The 26,389-nt window shown below is 48.6% G+C and overlaps 1 protein-coding gene across 1 annotated transcript in view; it reads right to left on the minus strand.

Moving 5' to 3' along the window:
* The window catches only part of LOC142568311 (uncharacterized), a 69,644-nt gene that overhangs the window by 18,928 nt on the left and 24,327 nt on the right, over positions 1-26,389 (minus strand). The window contains exons 7-16 of the mRNA XM_075678308.1: positions 20,375-20,674; positions 19,116-19,322; positions 15,927-16,094; positions 11,903-12,089; positions 10,239-10,375; positions 9,198-9,318; positions 6,781-6,945; positions 5,810-5,956; positions 3,778-3,899; positions 2,943-3,239 (exon numbers count right to left, since the gene is read on the minus strand). Coding sequence (XP_075534423.1) covers positions 2,943-3,239; positions 3,778-3,899; positions 5,810-5,956; positions 6,781-6,945; positions 9,198-9,318; positions 10,239-10,375; positions 11,903-12,089; positions 15,927-16,094; positions 19,116-19,322; positions 20,375-20,674 — 1,851 coding nt within the window. The remainder of the gene's footprint in view (positions 1-2,942; positions 3,240-3,777; positions 3,900-5,809; positions 5,957-6,780; positions 6,946-9,197; positions 9,319-10,238; positions 10,376-11,902; positions 12,090-15,926; positions 16,095-19,115; positions 19,323-20,374; positions 20,675-26,389) is intronic.

Genomic DNA, 26,389 nt, shown 5'->3' on the forward strand with positions numbered 1-26,389 from the left:
AATGCGCGATAACGATCGTATCTGCAAATTATTACATCGTTGCGCGTCGCGGAAAGATCTGAAATTTCAAACCGAACGCCGCTTTTCCTTCTCGCGGCCGCCGCGCTCCAAGCCGGAGGATGACGTACACATGTTCGTGCTGTGACGTCGCTCGTGGTGACATGTGACTTCGAAAATTATTCAAGGCAACATCTGTTATTTGTGTAATATTATGCTTGAATAGAATTAAAGGTTAGAGAATGCACGGCTGCTCCGCCGTAGAAATCCCAAATCATCAAAGGTTAGAGAAATAATAAAACACACAAACCGAATGTCTGCGCGTTTTTTGTGTGTGTGTTTTACTTCGCACCGAAGCAAGAGAGATGTACTTCCGTTTCGTCTGCTTGTTGCCACGTCGTGCAGTCGCGCGCGCAGACTCCGAAACTATGTCATTTCCTACCGTGTTCCAGCGCGCGATCGTGCTCTATGAACCGCTTGTGTCTCCCTCAATGTTTGTGTAGCACTGACGTATACCGCTAGTCAGGTGTCCTCGTGCACAGCGCGCAAAACCGTCCGCTGCGCGAAAAGGGAATCACACCAGCTCGCGCGCGATGCCGTCAGCGGAAGTGCGCCGCGCGGAAAAATAAGCGAGGAGAAAAATATATGAAGGCGGGGCCCGAGACGTATGCGTCACGTGATCCTCAAGCTCCGGTATGAGCGAACGTAGGGATGTTGGTAGTGATGCTCGCCTCCTGAAAGCATGGGTTCACGGCACTCAAAATATTTCTATCTCGGCTATTAATGGAGCCGATTTGAAAAAAAAAAATATTATGCGTGGCTCTGCCATCGCAAACACCAGAGACCAGCGGAGCTGGGGGAAGTTAAGGCTTCAGAAAAATCCATGCCGTCTTCCTCTGAGGGGGTTTTCGGTTGGGACGGCATGCCATTTGATGCGCCCGCCGCAACAGAAGCGATTTGTTGATTCGCCATACGCGTCGGTGTCGTGCGCCAGACGCTGCATCGACGTGACGCTGCGGCAACCGCCGCGCCTTAGCTGTGATGCATGCTAGCTCTGACGCCGTGTACTTGGTAGCTTCTTGAAATCCGCCGAAGCGAGCGTGCGGGTTTTTATCGGAGAGCATTGACGTCACACCATCTGTATCCCCGCCGCGCCGCTCCTTCTTCCCCACTAGGCTCCCCCCACCCTCGCCGCGTCGCTATGCTGCGCGATTCTATTTTTATGCTCTGCTTTCGCTCTCTCTCACCTCTCTCTTCCCCAGCTCAGCGAAGCTGCGAACGTCAAGAGAAACCCAACAAGGTTATAACTCCATTGTAATTTATTTTAATTTTTTTGCTGCAGAAGGTTCCCTAGAGGACACATAACTTCCAGCGTATAAACGAAGATTCTTGTGTGGCCTGCTGAGGGGCCCTTTAAAGCACAGAATTTGTTATGTGTGGCTCGCCCGTACCATCACACAAATGTTTCATTCGGCGCAGCTCGAGCAGTGTAATGCGCATTTGGGATCCTTTAGAAGGATGTTCACCTCACTGCACGCTGCATGCGCCTGGCCCCGTTCGCAAGGGCCACTTTTACTTGACGCGTTGCTTGGCATTGCTAAAACTCTCTTCTTGTAGTTTGTGTATTGATCAAATGTGTGATTCAGTATTTTTTCTGTCCATTTCCCTATGTAAACAAGAAAAAATAAACTATTTTGTACGGAACCACTGCTTCTTATTGTGTGCAACTGAGGAAAGCGGCTCAGAAACGGTAAAAGAATTTCAATAAAGAGAGCCCTGGTTGCATTATTTTGCCAATTTGCGTGAGCTGATTCAGCCTTGCTGGTTCTTTGAGAAGCTTGTCGGCTTTTCCAGTAAAATGTTTGTGATCCGCGAGTTTATTGCGTCCATTTTTACGGCATGCTTAAAAATGAAATATTACAAGATCTTACACTCCACTAGAGACGACGTATTGAACATTTTTGCAGCCAAAGAAAAACCAGAATCGAAAGTACTGTTATCGAAACCGAAACGAAAACAGAGCCATACCACGCGTCTAAAATCTCGGAAGACAAAATTAGCGGCGTGGAGCCAGTGGAGTGGCTCGGCCGCAGAGCCCTACCGGAGTGTCCCTCTAGTACGTTTCTCTACGGGCAGGCGCGGATGTTACCTAATCTCGGAGATTGTGCAGAAGAGCCGTGATTCCCAGTTATATGCGTCACTTGCGACGAGAGGTAATGGCGGCGCTTTTTCTTTTTTTTTCAGTTTTGATATGAAAATCTTCTTTTGCGAGTCTTTCGTGACGCGCCTACTCGTATTTCAAATGTAAAATTTTGCTCGGAGGCTGCTCTAAAACGCTATCTAAAACCTAGGCGTTTTACCCAACTCGAAATTTTGTTGCAGTTGGTCTTTAATCGCGACCTCAATAAGCAACTGCCGGCGCGGCCCGGGCGGTGACTGTTGGTTTGACGGCGGGGCTGCCGACAAAGCCACGCTGGGCGAACACTGGCTGCAAGCGCGCGAGAGGAACAGGCCGACCACTGTGTCTGTCGCTTGTTTCTGCCAGCTCCGTTATATGTAGTTCGGAAGCGTTACGTTTTGGGCGAGTTGGTTGTACATGGTTCTATAGAGACTTTTGCGCGCACATTGTATGACAGTGAGAAGTTTTGGTTTCTCCAGCACTAGTGACTGTGCAGTTTTTGCGCGTTTTTTGTCGTTTTTCTTGCCTTCCTGTTTTTTCCTGATTGTGGAAGCGTACATATAAAAGCCAATAAAGGCAAGATGAAGTTTCCGCATGCGTGTCCATTCTTCGTTCGACGTCCTGTCTTTGTGCGCGCAAAAGTCTCTAAAGAACCCTTACTATATGCCCGCGAAAAACGATGGCTGGCGCCTACAGGCGCAGTAGACGCAGCAACTCTGTAAAAACTCTCCGTATAAACTGTCGAAACGATCAGCGTACACGGTACCTTCTTGCAGTTCCTGTACAGCTGGCCCAGGACCTTTCGCGAGCAGTACGTGTTCTTCGTGTCCTGCTTCTCCATGAAATCTGGGTACATGGGCGGCTTCTCGGCGTTCTGAAATCCCTTGAGGTCGCCGCACTTTGCGAAGTCCAGGTTGACCGCGCACTTGCGGGCCAGATCGCGGCAGCGGCGCGAATTGATGCCGGCGTCCAGCAAGTCCGCCCACACGAGGTGCGCGTTCGCGATGAGGCCGATCTTGTCGCCCTTGATGTACTGGCAGAAGAAGTCGATCATGTCTTGCACCTGCCGGAAGGATGGTGGGAATCGAAGAGGCAGCGGTTAAGGAATCCTTTAGCGGTGCGGGCTTCCATCGTCGGAAGCAATTATATTTATCTTTTTTTTTTTTTACAACAAAGGGCTTTAGAGAAAGCGCGACTGCAGGGAAGTCACTGTCGTTCCGCACCAGACAGCCGTTCAGACCGCGTCAAAGCGCTGTGCATGGGCACACCCGAAACGTACCACACGTGTAATAGCAATACACGGCTGCGGCTTGTTTTTATATCGGAGGGCTGCTGCACAGTGTACATGTTCTCCACAAACATCGCCCTTCACAAGTACGTACACATTTTGTGCAATTACATGTCTAGTGTTTCCTGTGCACAGGCATGGCCTTTGCATTGCCTTGAGTAAACAGTGACTGGTCCAAGAGATTTCTCCGCTCCCTCCTCCAAAGCATGTAGCTGACGGCAGCTCAACGTAGTTTTTTTTTTTTTTTCTCTCTCCGCCAACTGACGCTGTGTTCTACGCTCACAGCATTTAATCTGACATCCAAAGTACTCGCCACAATAGGTGTTTTCCGTTCACGTGGTGGATCGTGGTGGTAGTTCATTGGGTTGCAGTTGGCCTTGAAGATGAGGTCCTCGTACCACAACACTGAGTACTCGTCGCCATCGAGGTCGGAGCCTACCAAGGTAAAAATAAAACAAAAGTAGCCGTTAACGTGAACAGGAAAAAATGGTTAAGAGACGACGCTTTGAAACCGAAGAAATAGCCGAATGCCTTGCTGATAACGTGGGCAACCGCTGCAAGCCAAACCAAATGGGAGCACACTAATCGTTATTATTAAAGCACAGCGATTTGCTCACTCACTTGATTTCAATGACTCACTTGATTTCACGCGGTGGAGTTCACAGCACAGTGCGATACCGTGTAAGGCGTAGTCCTCCCCCCTCCCACCGTACTACAGGCACCAAATTCGCGAGCAGGTTTTAGAAAACTTAAAGAAATACTTTCTCTGTACGAGGAGTATACGGTGCAATGTAAGGCCACTCTTCGATAGTTTGCCTTTTTAGGTGCTACAGACTTGAAAATCGCTTATAGCAGATGGCGCAACCCCACAACTTGCGTTAGATAACGTGCAGAGGAGGACATTATTTGCACGGCAAATTATCACTATATGTGTAACTAGCAAAATTTCCCCCAAATAATTTTGGTTAGTTTCATAAGGACACATGTTGCGACAAGCCCGCCACTGCTCGCGTCACGTCCATATTAAGGTCGAGATGAAAGGCAGCGGCATCGTTTTTCTGAAAGGACCTCAATGTCTATGCATTGCGAGGTGCGGTTTCAGAAGGATCTCGAAACTACTGCTTTAGCTAGTTTGAGGCAATCGCAGTACTCGTATGAACATGTCCTCGCCGGTTTTGGTAACCTAGTTAAACCATGTACCCTATGCTAATTTATTGATAGTTTACGTCACCTTGGTAATTATTAGCTGCACTCTGCGATTTGTCCCACCAGTGATGTCAATATGTTCAGTAAATCCAGTCCAAGTGGCGACATGTTGCGCTCTCTGCCACAGAACCATTCGTTTCGATCCCAAGCTAAGGGTTTAAAAAGACAAAAAAGAAGAGCGAGAGACGTACTGCAAGATTAAGTGGCTTGAGGTATATATCCGACTATTGCGTCAAACGATTCAATGCCCGTAACGCAAAAGTGAGATTCTCTGCGACGTGTTCTGCGGTGCTGCGTTACCGTTTAGCACTCTTTGTAGCGCGTTTCCGTATGCGAGGCCCGAACCCCAGGCTCAATGCCGTTGCTTTGGAGGGCCCGCGAAGGTGCTCGCCATTCGCGCTGTCCGTTTCCAAATATCTTCCCCTTGTACCCTCCTCTATACCTTATTGTTACTGGTGTAACTATGCCACGAAGAGCCAAAAGCAAGCGATGCACTGCTTCGTGCATTTTTTTGTCGTCCAGTGACTACAAAGGCGAGAAGTATACGTATGCACCTCGAAAACGACCGATGGGACGTGAAAGAATCGCGCTGCCTTGCAAAAGATAGCTGCGGATGCATCAATGAATTCATCGCAGCGGTCTGCTAAAAACTGAGTTCGCAAAATGGGACGAATTGTTGAATCAGTCCGTGGACGAGCGTGAACTTAAGCTGGCTTCAACAACCACTGATAACACACAGTGAATCGCATGGCCAGGTCTACCGCGCCGTATACAAAAACTCACATACAGCGCTGCTGCATGCAGGCTTTTTTGAGAAGGAGCATGGTTTTCACGGCAGAATTGAGCGTCGCAGTGCTTCCAAGATTGGACTTTTCATATTGGCAACGCTGTTGCTCTACCGCGAAGAAGTTTGCCCAGGGTAACTGCGGTGTATTTAGTTTTGCAATCAGCGCGTATACGAGATGAACGGGAAGATGTAGACGTGGCTCTCATGATGAAACCATGCGCGAGAGACAAGCCCCAGCATACTTCGTCTTCATTTGAACCACGGCCGATGCCACCATGGGTTGGGCAAATGCGCAATGCAGAGAAGCCGCACTTGCGCGGATCAGGAAAAATGGTCGCAATTGGGTGCTTACCCGCCATCTCGTCCGGATGTGGTCGGTCCCCTTTGGCCGGAAAGACGATGCAGTCCCGCACGTGATGCAGCTGTGGCACGTTCACCGCCGTCAGCTTGCGGATGTCGCCCGGGTGCATGCACGGGTTCTTGGTTACGATGACGTCACCTGCGCACGTCCCAGATGTCCGCGGCGACACGGATACAGACGCGCTGAACTGAATTCCAACTTGCGTTTACGTAACGTGTATAGGTATTACTGCTGCTATATCCCGGGTGTTTCACGTATTTGGCGCCAAAACACTGAGTACAGAATGGCACAAGACGACCGGTTCGAAGTATTCGTTTTAGAGCATAAGTTTTACTTGAAATGGCCATTAGGGCATAATTTTTACTTGAAGTGGCCATAACGTGCTCGGAAACACCAAATGAGGTTGGTTAATTGCCCCTTTTATGTGGTTCTTCTTCCGGGCTCTGAAAATACCCGCGAGTTGTGAAAAAATACGTGTCCTCTTGCGCGTCTAGATGGCGGCACTCTCAAACGCGTTTCGAAAGAATGAAGCCCACATTGAGTTAAACCTAATAAAAAAGCTGCCCGTAACAAAGGAGCCAGAAGCCGCCCACAGCTACAGACTAATGTCATGGCCACGGACCTTTCTATCCCCCCCCCCTCCCAGTTAATTGACTACATATTCTTGAGCTTCTACTCCAGATAGCGATAACTCAAGCCATAATTTCACCAAAGCGGAAGCCTCGACTATACTGAGGAACTAGAAGACGCCTGACGTATGTGTAAGCCTTCAGGCAAAAGGAGAACACATGCGCGGGCCGTTTTTTAACAGTGTAATGAAGGAGCCAGCTAGTGAACGGTATACATCATTCTTCGAGGAAAGATCAAACAAGACCCAATCAAGAATTTATTTCCTTGAGTTGCTGCGACACTCTTAGGACAAAATAAAAAGCGAAAAGAATGTCGCTAGCCAGACAGTCTACCTTCAAGGATAGTCGCGGGGTCGTTGACCTTGTATCGCAGCATGTCATTCGAGTACTGGACGAACACCTGCCCGTACTCCAGTGTGCCGGTTTCGTCCAGCACGCCGAACATGGTGCGGCCGGAGCTTGGTGGGATCAGGATGCGGGCCTTGGTCTTCAGTTCCTCTGCGAGCGTGCATTATCGAGCGAAAAATGAACAGCGTGTCACACTGGCAGCGCGGCGGAAGTCAGGCTTGCGTCGCTTCGACCGTAAGTCGTTCGGTAAAGTCGCATGCAGTGAGTCACCGGTTGCAAATGGCTGTTGCGAAAGCGTTCAGCTTGAACCTCGCGCCCCCGTGCGTAGCGTGAGTACGTGCCTCACAGAACAACGAAAACAATATGGTCGCAAGTTGTGTGCACACTACAAGGCACGGGCGAGATATACAGTGGAGTGAAGCGAACGCGCGTTCACGGGCGTCGCGATTCGCACGCTTCTGTGCGGTTAAAGATGCTTATTTTTCACCGTGCGCTATAATTGCTTCTTTTAATACTGTGCAGTGACGCTGTGAACTGATGCACGCTGCACAGGCGCGATTACAGTTACCTCAAATGTGTCCCGCAAAGGCGGTAACTGTCCAGCTTCCGTTCCTCGTAGAACAAAGCGTGAGACAGGGCTATAGTTGGTGCTCGATGGTCATAACGCGAAAGTAAGCATAGCGCGAATCGAGAAAGACGCCCACAATTAAGCGCTATGATAGCTATAGTATTTCGATAGACTAATTGATGCTGCCTGCCCTGAAAATTTAAATCCCCCAGCGCATATAATAAATGGACACTGGAGATAATGTTGAGTTGTGACGTATTAGCAAAGCACCTATCTGGAATGTGAAAAAATAAAAAAATAAAGCCACTTTTACCGTGAGAGGAGGCTTGGTATGAGCCAAGAAAAAGACGTAAAGATGAAAGAGTGGCGGCGACCCGCGTTGACGTTCCCGTACCAGCCTGCCTTAACGTCACTTGTTTTGACACTGTCTGCTCGAGCCTCGTTAATGTTCGTTATCGATAAGCACGGATTGCGTTCTGTTATAAAGGTCCCTAGAACTGTATTTAGCAAGTTTCGAGAACTTAATCTGGTGCGCCAGAATGTGCAAATACAAGAAAAAAAAATTAATTCTGTGACTTCACACTGACGTATCCCATCGCCAAGGTGTGGGTGCGAAATATGAAGAAATGAGATTTCTTTCTTCTAAAAAAAAGTATTAAGCGATTTCGACAAAAAATAGTTTCGAAGAAATACTTTACAGCCGTGAACTTATTTTTGTTTCTATTAGGTATTAGGTATTAGAAGAGGTGCAAATTAACACAGCTACACATATGAAGTAAAAACAGTACGACCGCTCATTCTGTCTCCACACTAAGGACAATTGCTCCCTTAGGGGTACGTGTTTTGTTGTGTCGATAAGGCATCCCCTTACACCCATAGAAAAGGATGTTTCAGCGAACTAATACACTCACATGAAAGAGTGATTTCTTTGTCATTGTACCCTTTTCCATTATTGCGTGTTGCGCACTGTATTATTTTAGAGCGATATATTTTATTATAAAACTACCCTACATTCTTTAGGATGTCAACCGAAGTAATCCCGAACTGCTTTCCGAGACGTTTGTAAAAAATTAAATGAATGAAAAAAAAAGCACGACACTTGTCCACGACTCGAACTGCAGACCTGCGGATTGCCAGTCGGAAGCGATACCGCTCGACCGATCTGCGAACACTTCCACAGAGCAACGCAGCACCTCATGAGTGCGCTGATGCCTCTAGCTGATGTATTCAGCTGACAGCCGTGCTCTTCAGTTCGTCGATCAGCCAGCCCCAAAACCATAATCATGAAGTAGCAGGTTGACATCCATGACCTACTGTGGCCATATGCCGTGCTCGAACAATGACTTGATGCGAACCATTAAGAAATAAGGCTGTACGGCTTTCTACTTTATTGAAACGTTGAAGTGCCCGCGCAGCACACTATGCAAGGTGTGTGTTTCGCACAAAACACCCTTCTAGGACCCTGAAATTATTGAAAGGGTGCACTAGGGGCATTCTATCTGGTACACCCATTTTTGAAAACCTAGTAAATGTAAGGGCGTAAAAAGAGAGTTTTGCCATCCAATCCACCGTCGCAGGTGTTACTTTTCCTTTGTGTGTAAGTTCATTGGTATACGCGTGCTAATTAGACACTCCCCCCTCCCGCTTGCTAGGTTTCCACCAGCTAGCCTAATAAGAAGTGCACCTACATTTGTGTTTCCCCTGTAGCGTCCCTATAACAAGCCACTGCTCAGCATCAGCTTCGGTGCAGCGGACTGTTTCGCACATGGCGAACTACTAATATGGCGCAGACGAAGAAGCAGCCAGCTGCGGCAGCTGTCGATGGTGCACTTACTCAGGACCTTCTTGTTGACGGCGCGGACCAAAGCGCGGAAGAACGGCTCCACAGTGAGGTCGATGCCGACTCCCGCAAGCTCCTTGTACGGAAGCCGCATGGAACAGTACGTGCACAGAACCTGCGCAGGTGAATTTGGCAAATATGAAATATTTATCAGGCGTCGACGCTTGCTGTCTTTCTATATACTGTAAATGAGAAAGGAAAAAAAATCAATTTTTCATAAAGTAAGCTTACGCTGCTCAGTGAAAGCCTTCAGAAAAAACGAAAAAAAAAGACGCTTCGTTACATTGTAGTACAAATATTTACGTAGAAGGTATACACCTTCGACCTCTCTAGATGCAGGCTAAAAGGCGGCCAAAATTACTCGGGAAGTCCTGCGCTACGGTCTCCCTCCGTTGCCAGTTTCTTGCTTTTCAACGCTAAACGCAAGTAGGCTGTGTCCACGGACGCATAGAAGCGTCATTGAAGCGCATGTATTGAGCGGAAACAGTGCACACGCTCCAATGTCCAAAGCAGAAGGAGAGTCACTGCTGGCGCAGTCAAGACAGCTTTCGACACACATAAATAGGCTTTGCCGTTTATATAATTATAGTTCAGAAGAACCGACACTTTTTATGTCTCTTTAGCTCTACTTTCATTGCCAAAAACCTAAGTGTTGTATCGACGACTGCCGTAAATGGTGCATAAGTAACGTTCGTATTGAGAACATCTGTCATCAACCACAACCCAGCCTTGTTTCCACCACCACCTCCATCCAGTGCTTGAGCCTTTGCCGACATGGGTCCGTATTATATGAAAAACGCTTTTTCGGTCGTCCCTAATCCCTTGTCGTTCGCCTTCCCTAATGATGTGAGCGGCATCCGCATTGGCTAGAATTTCATCTTGCGAACAATTCCGGCGCTAAGACAGTTTTGTGAACACGAACCATGTTCAATGCAGTTACTCAGTGTGTATAGATGAAACTGGAACCTCAGAACGGGCGCTCAAAATGTTAACGCAAGAAAAGAAGGGAGGGGGTGGGGGCAAAGCCGATCGTACCTGTGCGGCTTCGTGAGGGTCTAGCATGCTGTCGATGAACGAGTCCAGGATGTGGTTTTGCAGTGTGAGGAACGTCTTGGACTTGATGCCGCTCTGTTCCAGGATGGTGATCATAGGGCGGTTCAGGTACAGCACACCTGAGAAAAAAACATCACACAAACGCCGAACTTGCTGTCTCACTCGCCACTCCGCAACGACCTGCGTTCTCTCGAGCGAGTTCTTGCCCCGGAAAAAACGCACTATAGCGTTTTTAGCCTGCGCGGCACCTTTCAGCGCGTTATCTATGCGCCCGCCATTCGTTATTTCGAATTTTACTTCCTGTTGCCTCCATCCATGTTGAATATGTACAGCCTTTGTGTGTGCGTGTGTGCGTGCGTGTGCGTGTGCGCGTGTTTGTGTTTGTGTTTGTGTGTGTGCGTGTGCGTGTGCGCGTGTTTGTGTTTGTGTTTGTGTTTGTGTGCGTGTGTGCGTGTGCGTGTGCGTGTGCGTGTGCGTGTGCGTGTGTGTGTGTGTGTGTGTGTGTGTGTGTGTGTGTGTGTGTGTGTGTGTGTGTGTGTGTGTGTGTGCGCGCGCGCGCGCGCGCGCGCGCGCGTGTGGTTTCGCGGCGCTCCTGACATCTCAGACATCTGGATAGTAAAAATAGAGCCATGTAGTCAGCTGCGGTCGCAGGCAACATAGCCCGTATGCTTTCGACAACGGCTGCACATTCTTTAAAATAATAACATGGACATTTATTATTAGTAATAAAAAATGGCCTCTAGTGAACACGTCATATTTTGTGTACAAGTAGACGTGGTTTACTGTTGAAACGGCGAAACAGCCCGGCCACTATACGAGCTGTCTCAATGAACTCGTTGAAAAGGTTAAATCTATAACGAGCAATACCAGTTACCAAGGTATACCTATCTAATACGCAGATGGCTCATATAAGCAAGAACAATAATGCACTTTTATAACCACATTTAGGCACACGCAAAAATGACCTTTAAGAAATCTCGGGTTTTACGTGCCGAAAGCACGATCTGGTGGAGGGGAGGGCGCACGTCGTATGTAGGGGAGACTCCGGATCAATTTTGACTACCCGAGGCTTTTTACCGTCCACCTAGTGCACAGTCACGGCCGCTCGATGAAAACGCACATGTGTGTTCTCATCGAGCGGCCGTGGCACAGTACACGAGTGCTTTTTCGTTCCGCGCCCATCGGAATGTGGCCGCCGCCGTCGTCAGGATCGAATCGGCGACCTCGAAATCTGCTAGGCAACGGCAGCGCCATTGGGCTATATACCGCCGGCCGGGTACTAAAAAACATCAGTGGTGCAAATACAATACATGTCTATCTTCCTGTTCATACAATAACTGTTTCAGACGCTTGCCGTTCATCTAGAGGTGCGCCTATAAACTTGAAATTACGCAACGCTTATCAGAACCTGATTTATGCCTGTTACTATGTCATACCAACAATGCCGAACGCCAAACCTTGCCGACAGATCAAGCTACCACGGGCACGCACGCGAAGTTGTAGTGTACCGCATAATAAATATTGCAGCGACGTTTTCTTTACATTAAGTCTGCATCTGGCCGTGAGGCGAATATAAATCCCCGACCTAACAGCTCAGCGACAAGACATATACGCGCTGGGAATCCACGCGCTGGCCGACAACTCACGCGGCTTGCTGGTCTTCAGGATGTACAGGTCTTCGTGCTCCGAGTGGAACTTGCACATGCTCTGACGAAAGATGATCCGGCGTCCGGGCAGAGTCGGGTCGAGCAGAAGCATTCCCTTGCAGCCACCGTAGCGAATCTGCACGGCGCACGGTTCCTCGCCGTCTTCCAGCTCGAGGGCGCGGTGCACCTGCAAGTCCGCGCGTATTCGTCGACGGAGGAGGCAAGTCGACGCGCCACGGCACGGTACACTGCTCGACGCCTACTTCTGTTGAGCTGTGCAGCGTGAAACGCGTGACGTCATACGTGAGCTCGTTAGAGGACTCAAAGACGTGCTAAGTGGTCTATTACACCACCTTCCTACTTTTTTTTCTTTCTTTCTCTTCTAGTTGGAACAGACTTCTTGAATTTTGCCTCTGACGGAGAGTGCTGTTCAGCCTTTACATGATCTGTGGAAGAAGCTGAAATTACCTGCATGAACATTTGCAATGTCCAGGCAGCTGATTAGAAGGATTCCCTAATTAACTTATATTATTCGCTCCAGGGCACAGCACAGCACCGTTATGACAGCTTAGCAGAAATACCGAGACTGGCACCACTTGGCGAGATATCCGCACTTAATATGTCTTTAAAATACATTTGCGTTCCAGTTTACATATTTCCAAAAGTATTCCTCAAGCAGTTTGGAATGATCTTAACTGGAAGGTCCGTGCATATTTAACAGATTCTTGGGACGGATATATTGAACTTGGTGCTATTCTGCTACGCAGACATTGCTTCATTACTGTTCGGCTTCAATTTAGCGATTCCAAGCAAATGCGCAAGAGTAAGCAATTAAGGAGCATTAAATATGTAATACGTGAATTCTTAAATTAGTTGCATGGGCATGCGATTTATCGCGAAAATATCCTCTTAATGTGATCCACCATGAACAAGCCTTATCGTGGCATATGCTTCACACCCGTCGTGGTTGCTCAGTGGCTATGGTGTTGGGCTGCTGAGCACGAGGTCGCGGGATCGAATCCCGGCCACGGCGGCCGCATTTCGATGGGGGCGAAAAACACCCGTGTACTCAGATTTAGGTGCACGTAAAAGAACCCCAGGTGGTCGAAATTTCCGGAGTCCTCCACTACGGCGTGCCTCATAATCAGAAAGTGGTTTTGGCACGTAAAACCCCGTAAATATATACATATGCTTCACGCGATTTCTTAAAAGAAGTCACAGGCCTGCGCGGGCACACGCAGCCCAGTCACAGCGTAAGCTGGAGGAGCGGCTCCTACCATAGGAACTCCAGTTGCGGCACCACGCACTACAGGATCTTCGCGTCGTTCTCACGAGAACGATCTCAACTGTCCGCCCCGCGTCGACGGCAAGCTGCGGCTTGTGCTGCTCTCTGCACAGCGGTCTGCTGAGCCCGATGCTGCCTGATTGCAGCCGCGCACGTGGCTCTACGATTCGCCTCCTCAGCAGCGGTTCGTACCTTGCGAGGAGGCGCCATAACGTGTGCCGAAGAGCAAACAGAGGTTGCTAGACTACGTGGCGCACGTGTCGCATACCTTGACCCATGGAGAAAGGAAACTAAGGAGAGGCCCTCCGCGCGCTAGGAGAAAAGTGTGGAGGAAGTGACGTAGTAGGTTCCCCTCTTTTTTGATTATTTTTTTATTTCTTTGCCGTAGCGGCCACGGCTTTCGGGCCACAATGGCGGCTCTGTTTTGGTTCTGTGCGCTCACACGTGTTGCTCCGTAGGTTTTGTACCGTGACAAAGGCGCCGTGCGGGAAGGTTTGCGTTGGTCTCCGTGTTTTGTTGCGCTGCGTAATCTGGACCGTGCTCTCCCGGATGTTGCTGTGGCCAGGTGGGACAGGAGGAACTAAAGTTCGTGAAATAAACGCGCATGCAACGCTGTACTCAATGTACCACGCCACGGCAATGGCAACGAACGAAGGAATATCCGCGGGAAATTTTGCCCTCTTTGGCGGAATCATGCTAACGTGCTAACGATTGTTTAATATTGCTGCGGTGCGTGCGGGTCCGAGCAGCACGGTTGCGCGCAGGGCGGCGTGGTTTCGCGAGAAATGTAAACAAAGGAGAGCTGGCCCGATAGGCGGAGCAACGCTATGAGCAAAGCCAACTTCCGGCTTCACTTTAGCCTCACAAAGAGTGACGTCAGGGCCTCTCCTGAGTTTCCTTCCTCCGTGCCTTGACCCGTGGCACGGTAAGTTGCTGTTGACGATGATGATGGTTCGTTACCATCCCCTTCGAAACGGCATGGTGACAACTGGTCACGTAGCTTGCTTGAGTTTACCAGGTCCAGCTAAATGCAGCATGCAACTGCTATATGCAACTGCTATATGCAACTGCTACATGTCGGGACACCTGAAGGAACATAACGGAACTGCAAAGTTTTTACGCATGGACGCTTCGCGGCGAGCATGTCAAATTGGCACGATACGATGGTAGTGATGATGATGCTTGAATGACATTCCCTCTGAAACGGGACGATGAGAAACGGTCACCTAGCCTGCTTGAATCAATCCGGTTCGCCATACATGTTTTCCATTACATTAACATTTATACATTTCCATAACATTTTTCTTCCTCAAACCTTCTTTCACTGCTTTGTACCGCTACCTGTGCATCCGCTACATGGCGTTCCACCTAACGTAATAATATACAACTGCAATGCAAAACGCGCACGTATCGGTGATAGGCGCGGCGCGCATGTCACATCACGTGTATCCTAGCGCTTTAGAACACGTTTATTATGTTTCCGCGGCCTGCTAGCCCGTTCGGGCGTGGCTCTGTGGTAGGGTAACTGATTCCCATACAGCGGGCCCGGCTTCGATCCCAGCGGGGGAACTGGGTATTTTTTTTTTTTCGAGTTCCCGGCGATAGCTGGATACGGACACAGGCGGTCCGGGGGCTCCATCGCCACCCGAAAAGGCTGTTCGAATGAGCCCATAACAGCGTACACTATAAAAGGAAATCTGCCCGATCTAAAGAAAACACCCGGTATGACAGGTTTCGCTGTGTATGCATCAGGTAATGAAGTTTACCAGATCAGCTTGGGCATTTTGGTACATGTCTTACCTTCTCTATCCCTGTCTCAAGTTCGCGCTATTGTTTCCGAGGTAATGAAGCGCGTCGGACATCTCAAAGCAATGGGAATATGTGCTCCCGGTTCATTAAATCGCAGAAAGCGTGTTCAGGATGACATTCGCGTTTCTATCTGCAGCACGCGCGTGGATGCGTCTGCTTAGACAAGAGGTTTGAGGACATGAAGATTAGAGCTGTGAGCAAAAAGAGCGCCTCGGTGGTCAAGAGAAGAGAGGGACATGCCTGTCGCCTGCAACAACCGTGGTAAAAGCACCAGCGCGGTGTGGGGTCTCGTCTGTCTCGCATTCCATTGCACGCAGAACAATGTTGAATCATGAGGTTTTACGTGCCAAAACCATGATTTAATTATTAGGATATATATATATATATATATATATATATATATATTTCCAGACATTTCTGTAAAGAACATTCAAACAAATGAAATGTGGCGTGGCGGTGGTGCGGCAAAAAGGTAACGTACCTCAATCCGCAGCAGCGGCTCTCTTCGACTACCGCTGCCACTGCAGCCAAGCATATAAGTACATGCTGCACACACAATTATCATCGCGTTATCTAGACACACGGCGTGTTTGCACCGCCTAAACCAGGCGAGGGGCCCCTTTTTTGTTCAGCCAAAGCTCGGTAAAAAAAAAAAAAGAAGACTTCTTGGGTATTACGTGCTAAAACAAACCATGATCTGAATACGAGGCGCCGTAGTGGGAGGGGTGGGGTAAGTTGGGGGTGGAGGGCGGGGTCTCGGGATTAATCTTGACCATCTTGGGTTCTTCCTTTAACGTGCAGGCCCCGCGTGGTAGACGAGCGGTTTTGCATACTGCCCCACATCGGAAAGCGGTAGGGTCGCAACCCGCGATCGACCTCGTGCTCAACAGCGCAGCGCTGTTAGCCACAGCGGCGGGTACCCCTGCATACCTTGCGCAGCAAGACGTGCGAGATGCGGCCGATGCCGTCGCTGAACACATACTCGCGGCGCAAGACATCGCCGCCGGACCGGCGAATCGTCGTCGTCTTCTTTATGTCCTCCTCGATACACGTGTGGTGGCGCTGAACGGTGAGGAAGCCCAGGGACTGGGAGAAGGCCTGAGGGTTGGGCAAGGACGCGTGGGCAAGTCAGCTTTTTTTTTATTTTTTTGCGAAAATTGGTGCAAACGTTACAAAAAAAAAAACTTCACTGAAACACCGAGTTCGCAAAACACCTTCAATCCGCAACCAAAAGGTATATCACATGCACGAGTCTGTAAACTTTAGTAGGGGTCTAGATTCGAGAAACGTGCTTCGCGTTCACATTTTTAATAAGCTATCATGGGATTTTGGAGGGATGTACTGTATATGGGGCTGCTTTTTGTTTAATTATTAACATAATTTTCAAGGAACGCCTGCGGCGCGTATAGCAGACTTCTATGCCCTCACCTGGACTACTCCAAGAGGCGGCGTTATGTGTACGATAAATCAAAGTTCGCGGCGCATATGTACTACACGGCACATATTGCAGCTTGCGAATTGTAGCCGATTAAGTTCGCAAGTCATGCGCACTTGGAACGAATTCTAAGGATGACGCCCGTTTCGCGGTTTGCGTCACGAAGCTGTGCCAGTAAAACGCATCGGTGTTCCAGTAATTTCCGAGCTTCGATGCACAAAAGAAAAGCGTGTTGTTCAGTGCATTATTACCGCAAGTTTGACGCCGCTTATCTCAGAATTGCTGCTAGTTTCAAAGTCCGATTAAATGCATGAGCCTCGCGAACTCACTGGCTCCAACACGAAAATTGCGATATCTGCACTTTATGTTCGTATAGTCAAATAGTTGATTATTAAAATTCGGATCAGTCAGCTATGCTTTAAGATTGATTTTTGAATTAATGAATTTATATTTATTAATTATTCTTTTAGTTTTCATATATTTATTGGCCATTTAAGTAGATGTAATGAAAATTTTCACCTTCCATTTAATGCATCAAGCCTGATTGGAATCGTTTCAGTGGATGCCAATGAAAACGATCTTACTGTTGCAATGTAGGTAGGAGCTCCGTTAAAATTTAAAAAAAGAAAAAAAGAAGCTTTTCCGTAAACGAACAGTACATCAAGATGACATGCTCAAAGAAAAGTTCAGGAAGAAGCGCTCGCTAGAGGTCAGAATGAAGACGTCTGTAAAAGAGCAACCTAAAGAATACTGGTCACACCAGGAAAAATACTTGCGGAAGAGCACGACTAGGGGCTACGTACAAATCATGAAAGTCAGGCTCGCGATCGCTTAGCCATTATTTCGTGAGTAGTAAAGGCCTCCGTATTTCTCGATTCGTTTTTCCTCGTAAAGAAAAAAAACATAGCGGTAAATATTATTAAAAACCCCGAAATACATCGTTTGTGCCTGTACTGGCCTAAATTCTTGGAACCGTAGGTAGTCGTGAGAAGCCTATACTTTGAACGTGCTATTTTAATTGCGTTGATGCACAAAAGCTGGGGTGGATGGCAGACTTCAGCAACATTGTGTATGCTGGATCAAAGATTTGGGATCAGTCCCAGCAGCAATCCCAAGATTTGGGCAGACTTGAAGTTAAAGAAAAAAAAAAGTAATCGATTACAATTACTTCTTTCGAAAATGTAATTAGTTACCATTTACTGCCCCACAAAAGTAATTCATTACTAAAAAAGTTGTCTTAACATTACTTTTCTCCCTACTTTTATAACCATTGCATAAATACAGCAGATAGAATGAGCTGGCCTGGCTCTTTCAGTGCTTGCTCTGCAGCTCTTCACACGCTGTTTACTTTCATTAGGAATGGCTTTTCGACATTTTATTTGGTAACGTTGCCTCGTTTTCTTGTGAAGCTATTCGCAGCGAAACGCAAAACTTGTTTGATGTGTGCACTGGAGAGAAGGGCTGTGTTGGGCTGAACGGACGCCTTGCTCGCAAGATTGTGCTTACTCGAGGCTGCAATGCTCGCGGTCTGTGTATTTTATGAAGCACCGCGCTTCGTTGCTGCTGGGACTAGGGGAAGTCGCTCCCAGTAAGGCCAATAAAAAAATGAGAAATCGTTCCTAGGTATTTCCTGGCATCAACGTCCGAAGTGATCATCCCTATCAAGCCACAGAAGCGTCCTTCCAATTTGTCAGCCGACATCAGGTGGGCTCCTTCTGCTGGCGCCCTTCATTCGTTTTGCACTTAGATTAAAAGGACTGCCTTTAATGGACGCCAGCAAATGTTCACGTTCCTTGAAAATGCGACCAAATCTGTAGTTCCAATTTAGTATAAAGTTGTAATTATTCAGCCGTTAAGAATACGGTCTGTGTGTTACAGTCGCAAGAAATAGGTGTATGTCAGCTACGTACATATCAGACAGATAGAAACGTGCAGGTTCAACGGTCAAGAACTTCTATCTAATCAGAGAAGTCATAGACGGTTCTAAGAGAAGACGAATTGAGTATCAGCTCTTACCCCCTAAGAGGGCCGCTTAAAAGCACTTGCAGGAGAAAGAGAGATGGTGAAGAGGGGGATTTAGTGTAAGAGAAAAGCTCAGAGGTTGGCCTTCCAAGACATACGTACGAATCTGTATGCCTACCACGTTCTGATTATTGAGGCGTAGGTGCAAGACGCTGATTGTAGGATGGAGGCAACCCATGTACCTACTTGTTTTAGTCCCTTTGGACGCTGCAGTTCCCGCTAAGTGTACGTTCTCAAGGCTTCAGTGCGGCCCCTGTTACAGCTTGTTTCGTAAAAAAAAAATAACTAGTTACATGTAATGGGTTACTAAAAAAAAGTAGTATTGCAGGAAGCGTTACCGAGGAAAAAAAGTAATCGTTAAATCACAAAATAACCGAAAAAGTGATTGATTACAAGTAATTAATGACGTGTAATTCGCTGCGTACAGGTCTGGATTTGTGACGCTCTGGCAAAGCTTCAAAATGGAGTCATTCCCCCCGTCTGACCCCGTCACATGACATGACAACTTTTCACTACACGCCCTTCATAGCTGCACGCTACTGAAAGCAGCCTGCGAAAAAAAAAAAATGAGAACTCACGCGCGCGACGGGTACGATCTCGCTATACGCGCTTCGACAAGGCACACTGTTTTTGCGTCCACAAACTGCGCGGTCTCTCCGCACCTGTCCGAGCCGTGCCATGAACTTCGGCACGCTGTGGATGGCTGACAGGTCGCCGATGCCCGCGCGTATCGTCTCGGCAGTGCGGCCCTCGTTGTCGCGGGCGTAGAACCAGACACCATGGCTGCGCAGCTGGCTGGTCGAGCATCCTAGGAACACGAAATGCCGGCCGCCGATCTTCAGGCCATGCATTAGCGGTGGCTTGATGACCTGGTGGAGCGGGGAGCAAGCGCGCCAGTGTATGAATATATCTCTGTATACAGCTTCTCTGGCGCCGCCCTTCTTCCAGATTATTCGTCAGGTAAAGGCGAGGTTATGAGCGGCTGGGAATGCGGAGCTGTACGGCCATCGACAGTCTCACGGAGGACGTTACAGCGCAGCGATCACGTGCGGTTAAGGCTGACGTTTAAACGCTGACACCACAGCGCGCGTCATTACGGTTCATTCGTGCGCATGGAAATGGTTGTGCAAACGCGTTGAGCTTATTCGCGAGCACGCTAACTGCACGTCGTTTCGCAAATAAGTGAGAACGCGCTTGTGTCGCAGTCCGCCCTCGAAGTTATTACACATGTACGGCTGCTAGTTTGCGAGCGCACTTACCCATTGCGAGCGCACTTACCCTTAAGGGTACGAAATTTCACTAGGCACAACAGCGTGCTGTGATTAGAGGAGCCGTAGTTGAAAACTGCGCTATAATTTTGACGACCGGAATACTAATGAAACATCTGACTCAACAGTATAACAGCCAATATAGGTATTAAAATTTATTAATGCTGTTTTCGTGTCGTTTGTTGCAGCTATCCTCGTGTTTATTTGCTACAAAAAGTAAAAAAAAAAGACATCTGTCATGGAACAAACCAAGCACCCTCTATGCACCCATAAGGGTGTTAAGTTGTTTAGTGTGAGATATGGCCAATCGAAATGCGGCCGCCGCGTCCGGGATTTGATCCAGCGACCTCGTGCTTAGCAGCGCTACACCATAGCCGCTAAGCCACCGCGGCGGTGGGTCAAAACGCCGACGCTATGCTCTAGCAATTAAAAACAAAACGATCACAGGGTAACGATTTTGACGCATATATATTACAAGAATTCACGAAGTCCCATCCGTTCCACCTATGTGAAAAAGCTCCTGCTAGGCGTTTTTTTTTTTACGCGAAAGGTTCATTTTGAACGAAGTGCATATGGCGACTCGCGGAAGGCAGCGCATACTCCGCGCACCGCTTTACGCGCTCGCTCGCCCGTGCTCAAGACGAGGCACGTACCGCGCTCAGGAAGTCGTCCTTGCACGCTCCCAGCGAGAAGGACACGAGCTTGCAGTCGTCGTCGCGCACCACGATGCGCAGCGCGTACTCGGTGTCGAAGTGCTGCAGCAGCCGGCTCTTGCACACCAGCTGCGGGGGCAAGTACACGCGTCGGGTGGGCGTCAGGATGACCTTGCGCACTTTGACCATGTGCTCCGGCAGCTCCTGGGCGATCACCGAGCCAGTGAAGGCGTCGTTGCGCACCCGGTGGCCCCGGTAGCGCGCGTAGAGGCGATCCAGTGCGGTGCCGAACTGGAAGACCTGCGCAGAGCGTCGGGCGTCGGTGGCGCCCGCCTTTTTTTACCGGCTTCTGTCTCCTTCGGGCACTGTGCGTACAACTGTGCGCGCCAGTACACGGTGCATTAAGGGCGAACCCGCGGAGGAAAATAACGAAATTCAAACGCGGCACTTCTGGTTGGACCTGCGTTTCAAGTTTGTGTAACGCACGCATATAAGGTGTTTTAGCAAAACGAGTTGGAAGGCCGGCGACCGAGTTTGTTCTCAGTGTCAGTATGTCGTCGCGTGGCGGGTTCGCTTTCACAATGTTTTACATCAGCCGTCAGCCAAGCGTCTGGGTAAGGTGATTTACAAGTATGCTACACATTAAATTGGCGATGCTTTCGTATCTTGACTTTCCTGTCGCTCGAGAGTGTGGGCATGCAGTCCACATTCGGTAAACTTGGACAAAACTCATTGTAGAATTGAAGATTCTTAATCCAATGTGCAGCTGTACCCTTCTTTTGTGATTCGGAAAACGCAAGAAATTAGTGTAATTAAATTTGCAATGGGAATAATTATTGGAGCCTGAAGATTACAGCAGCTTGCCGAGTTCGCCCGTCGGAGTGTAATACTATTTTCGGCTCAGTCTTCCTGGCGGTGTCGCGCAAACAATGGCGAATCGTTTGCATTCAAAGTAACTTGCATTGAAGGTAGCATGATTGGTCAGCCCGCTCGGCAGGATGAATGGCAGCCAGATTACCCTGGACTTGACCAGCTCAAATTCGGGCGATCATTTCGTGTCGTATTCGCGCGACCCACACTTTAACAATTCACGGAGAGGCGAGCAACTCTCTCAGTGACCTCGATACGACAAAGGGAGCGCGCCGACTGGTCGTTGGACACGTAGTGCTGTATGAGATAAGGAGGGATGTAGGTACTGCAGAGATCGTGCCTTACAGCCGTTGCAGTAGGGCACGCGCAACATGCTATGTTCAGACCGTAACACACGTGTACAATGAGTGTGTGTGTCGGAAAAACCGCCGCGAAAGCATTTGTCACTCGTTAACGCACACCCACACAAAGCTAGGAGATGTTGGCCAAAGAATGCGAAATATATGACGCTATACGTTTTCCTGCGAAACTTTCGCCTGTAGGTACCAACTGCTGTTTAGCATTTGGCCTATCTCTAAAATTAAAGTATGGCGTTTTACGTGCCAAACCACGATCTCATTAAGAGGCGCGCCGTAGTGGGGGACTCCGGATTAATTTTGGCCACCTGAGGCTGTTTAACGTGGCCCTAAACCTAACAAGGCTTTGGCGAGCCCCTAAATCTAACAAAACGTTTAACGTGCCCCTAAATCTAAGTAAACGGGTGTTTTCTTTCTTTTTTTTTGCATTTTGCTTTCATCGAAATGCGGCCGCCGCCTCAGGGAAATCTGTACTGACCTCTACAGTACCCAGAGCAGCCATGATACCAACATTCGAAGTAGTAATGAACAGATTACAGGGGCTCTTTCTATAACTAGCGATGTAGTTAGAAGGGCCTTGCAAGATATGAAACGGGGAAAAGCGGCAGGAGAGGATGGAATAACAGTCGATTTAAGCAAAGATGGAGTAGACATGCTTGAGAAGCTGGCGGCCATTTATACGAAACGTTTCATGACCCCAAGGATACCAGAGAACTGGAAAAATACCAATATTATACTAATCCACAAAAAGGGAGACGTTAAAGAACTGAAAAGTTATAGGCCCATTATCTTACTCACAGTATTGTATAAAATATTCAACAAGATAATTTCCAATTGAATAACGACGACACTGGAATTCAGTCAATAAGTGAACAGGCTGGCTTCAGGAAGGGATACTCTACAGTGGATCACATCCATGTCATCAATCGGGTAATCGAGAAATCCGCCGAGTAGAATCAGCCTCTCTATACGGCCTTCATAGATTACGAAAAGGCATTTGATTCAGTAGAGATCCCAGCAGTCATAGAGACATTACGTATTCAAGGAGTACTGGAGGATTACGTAAATATATTGGAAAATATATCCAGAGATTCCACAGCTACCTAATTCACCACAAGTAGAAAGATACCTATTATTGGATCTTGCCGTTGAGTGCGGGAGTTGGCAGACGTTGAGGAAGATTTTGAGATGAAACTGAAGGTTTATTTACATTATTTACTGTAATAACACAAAGTAATGAACAGTCATAAAGTCATTGACGGCCGGCAGCAAATCGGACGATGCGGCCCGTGGCAAGAACGAAAGAAATGAATGAATGAAAGAATGAATGTCTCTTCCTATCTCTCGCTTTTAACCCCTTTGGTCTCTTGGGGTCACGTCATTTTCAGCCAATCGTCGAGCCCGCTCAGGTGTCATTTTTCTCCGATGGTAGGCGCCTGTGCAAGTGTCGTCACATTCGGCCGATCGGGTCGCTCCAAGGGCTCCACTGTCCGAGGGGTCTTGCCACCGGTGTTGACTTGGTGTTGCCTCTCCGCTTGAAAGCGCTCAGCTGGAGGAGACGGGTTGCTTTCGAACGACCTTTCAGAGCTGCAAAACAGTTTTGCTCGGGACCAAGATCAACTACCTGGAACCGTGTCAGCCTCCCGTTCCACTTTCGGGAAGAGTCAAGCAGGGGTGAATAGCTCGAGGTGCGGCACATGAGGTGGGGGTCGCCAACTTGTCTGACAGGTCCGGGAACGTGTTAGACACGCTTCTGGGCACCCTAATTGAAATGCGACGGCGATCGGATGTAGTCGGGGAACTCGAGTGATGCCAGGAAAAGGGTTCGTATCCAACACTATAGCCGCGTTTACATGAACGCGACAGTGTCGCATCGCATCGCATTTATGGCGCGTCGCATTCATGTAAACAGCGGTAATGCGCTATAGGAAGGCGCATCGCATTATTGCGCCAGGCGAGGGTAGATTTACGGGGGCGAGTCGACTCTCGCGGAGCATGTAAACGCGGGATCGTCGCATTAGGAATTATGGGAAGGAATTAGCTGTGGGACTGCCGCGCTGGTGAAGCTGCGAGACAGCAACGCCCGAAGCAGAAGCAAAATGGCGTCCCCCACGACAACTCCGCTCGCCCGCAGCGTGCTCTACGTGAAACTATTTCTCCGCAGAGGAAACCACTGCTTTCCTTGCCATCATATCTGAATTAAATATTGGTGAGCTGTTAGATTAGAGAGACGGAACACGGCATTCCCAAGCATTTTGCACGAGCGTCAGGCTCTCGGTAGTCGGTACAGTCGGCACTCAGCCACCAACGTGCACTCGGCCCACTACCGGAAACCAATTACACCGGAAGTCGGCTGCACTTCCCTTATACAACGCCATGTGGCGCTACGTTCTCGCGAGAGTTATTGCGCAATGTGTAAACGGCGCCGCATCGCCTTTCCCAAATGCGCTTGGAAATGCGATGCGCCACTGTCGTATTCATGTAAACGGGGCTTATAAAGAAAGGGGTCAGACAAGGAAGCACAGTCTCTCCAATGCAATTCACTGCGTGCTTGGAAGAAGTATTTGAGCTATTAAACTGGGGAAAATTAGGAGTGAGGATCAATGGTGAATATCTCAGCAACCTTCGGTTTGCAGATGAGATTGTCCTGTTCAGCAACACTGGGGATGAGTTACAACAAATTATTGAGGACCTTAACACAGAGAGTTCAAAAGTGGTGTTGAAGAATACCATGCAGAAGACTAATGCAAGGGATAATGAGTTCAGGATCGTCAGTCAGAATCTGTGAAGGAGTACGTTTACCTAGGTCAATTACTCACGAGAAACCCTGATCATGAGAAGGAAATTTACAGAAGAATAAGAATGGGTTGGAGCGCATACAGCAGACATTTTCAGATCCTGACTGGAAGCTTACCATTATCATTGAAAAGAAATATGCATAATCAGTGCATTCTACCGATGCTGACATATGGGGCAGAAACTTGGACACAAAGAAGTTCGAGAACAAGTTAAGGACAGCGCGAAGAACGATGGAACGAAGAATGTTAGGCGTAACGTTGAGACAGGAAGAGAGCGGTGTGGATCAGAGAGGAAACGGGTATAGCCGATATTCGAATTGATATTGTTACGGGGATGTTGGGAGTACGTAAAGACTGTATTTACAATATATATACAGGATGAGTCAGAGTAGATAAGATGGCTGACCACCAACAACACACAGCAGCCAGCGTCTCGCGGTCTTCTTCTTCCTCCGTCTTCTTTCATTCTTCCGTAACAGGACCTCCGGATGGTGAAGCGCTGTCTCGGCGCATGGTAGGCGAAGAATTGCGAGCGAAGTATGGCTCCAGCCGCGAAACGTGCACGACGTCTACAGGCGTCGGAGTTAAGGATGCATCAAACTCTAGCGCGCAATCTCGTAATTTACGTCGTTAACTTGATGTAGGACTTCATAAGGCCCTGTGTAGCTACAGAGAAGCTTCTGGGAGAGGCCAATCCGACGACATGGTGACCAAAGGAGCACCCATGATGGGACCTGGCGCGAACTTAACATCGCGATGGCACCGGTCATAACGCTCTCTTTGTCTGTGCTGCGAGGCTAATAAACAAGATCGGGCGACTTGACGTGCCATGTGAGGGCGATCGATGACTTTACGAACGTACTCAGTTGCAACACGTGGCACAAAAGGGAGGATGGTGTCAAACGGCAATGTGGGGTCGCGACCATCATCATCATCAGCCTGCTTACACCCACACCCGCCGTGGTTGCTCAGTGGCTATGGTGTTAGGCTGCTGAGCACGAGGTCGCGGGATCGAATCCCGGCCACGGCGGCCGCATTTAGATGGGGGCAAAATGCTCAAACACCCGTGTACTTAGATTTAGGTGCACGTTAAAGAATCCCAGGTGGTCGAAATTTCCGGAGTCCTCCACTACGGCGTGCCTCATAATCAGAAAGTGGTTTTGGCACGTAAAACCCCATAATTGTTTTTGGTTACACCCACTGCAGGGCAAAGGCCTCTCCCGTACTTCTCCAAGTACACCGGTCATGTACTAAATGTGGCCATGTCCTCCCTGCAAACTTCTTAATCCCATCTGCCCACCTAACTTTCTGCCGCCCCTTGCTACGCTTCCCTTCCCTTGGGATTCAGTCCGTAACCCTTAATGACCATCGGTTATCTTCCCTCCTCATTACATGTCCTGCCCATGCACCCCCCCCATTTCCTTCTCTTGATTTCAACTAAGATGTCATTAACTCGTGTTTGTTCCCTCACCCAATCTGCTCTTTTCTTATCCCTTAACGTTACACCCATCATTCTTTCCATAGCTCGTTGCGTCGTCCTCCATTTAAGTAGAACCCTTTTCGTAAGCCTCCAGGTTTCTGCCCCGTACGTGAGTGCTGGTAAGACACAGCTGTTCTACACTGGGTCGCGACCATACAAAAGATAAAAGGGTGAATATCATTTGGTGTCATGTCGGCACGAGTTGTACGCGAACGTCATGTAGGCCAGCGTGGTGTCCCAGTCGCGGTGATCGTTGAAGACGTACATCGACAGCATCTCTGTGATTATTCGGTTGAGACGTTCCGTACGTCCTTTAGTTTGTGGGTGGCAGGCGGTGGACAGCTTGTGCTCAGTGGCATACAAGCGAAGGAGGTTGTCGACAACTCGAGACAAGAACGAGTGGCCGCGGTCTGTAAGTAACTGTCGAGGCGCACCATTGTGGAGAATAAGGTCATGAACGAGAAAATCGGCGACGCCGGTTGCGCAACTAGTCGGCAACGCCTTTGTTATC

This window comes from Dermacentor variabilis, unplaced genomic scaffold (genome assembly GCF_050947875.1).
Source record: "Dermacentor variabilis isolate Ectoservices unplaced genomic scaffold, ASM5094787v1 scaffold_18, whole genome shotgun sequence".
Lineage (NCBI taxonomy): Eukaryota > Metazoa > Arthropoda > Arachnida > Ixodida > Ixodidae > Dermacentor > Dermacentor variabilis.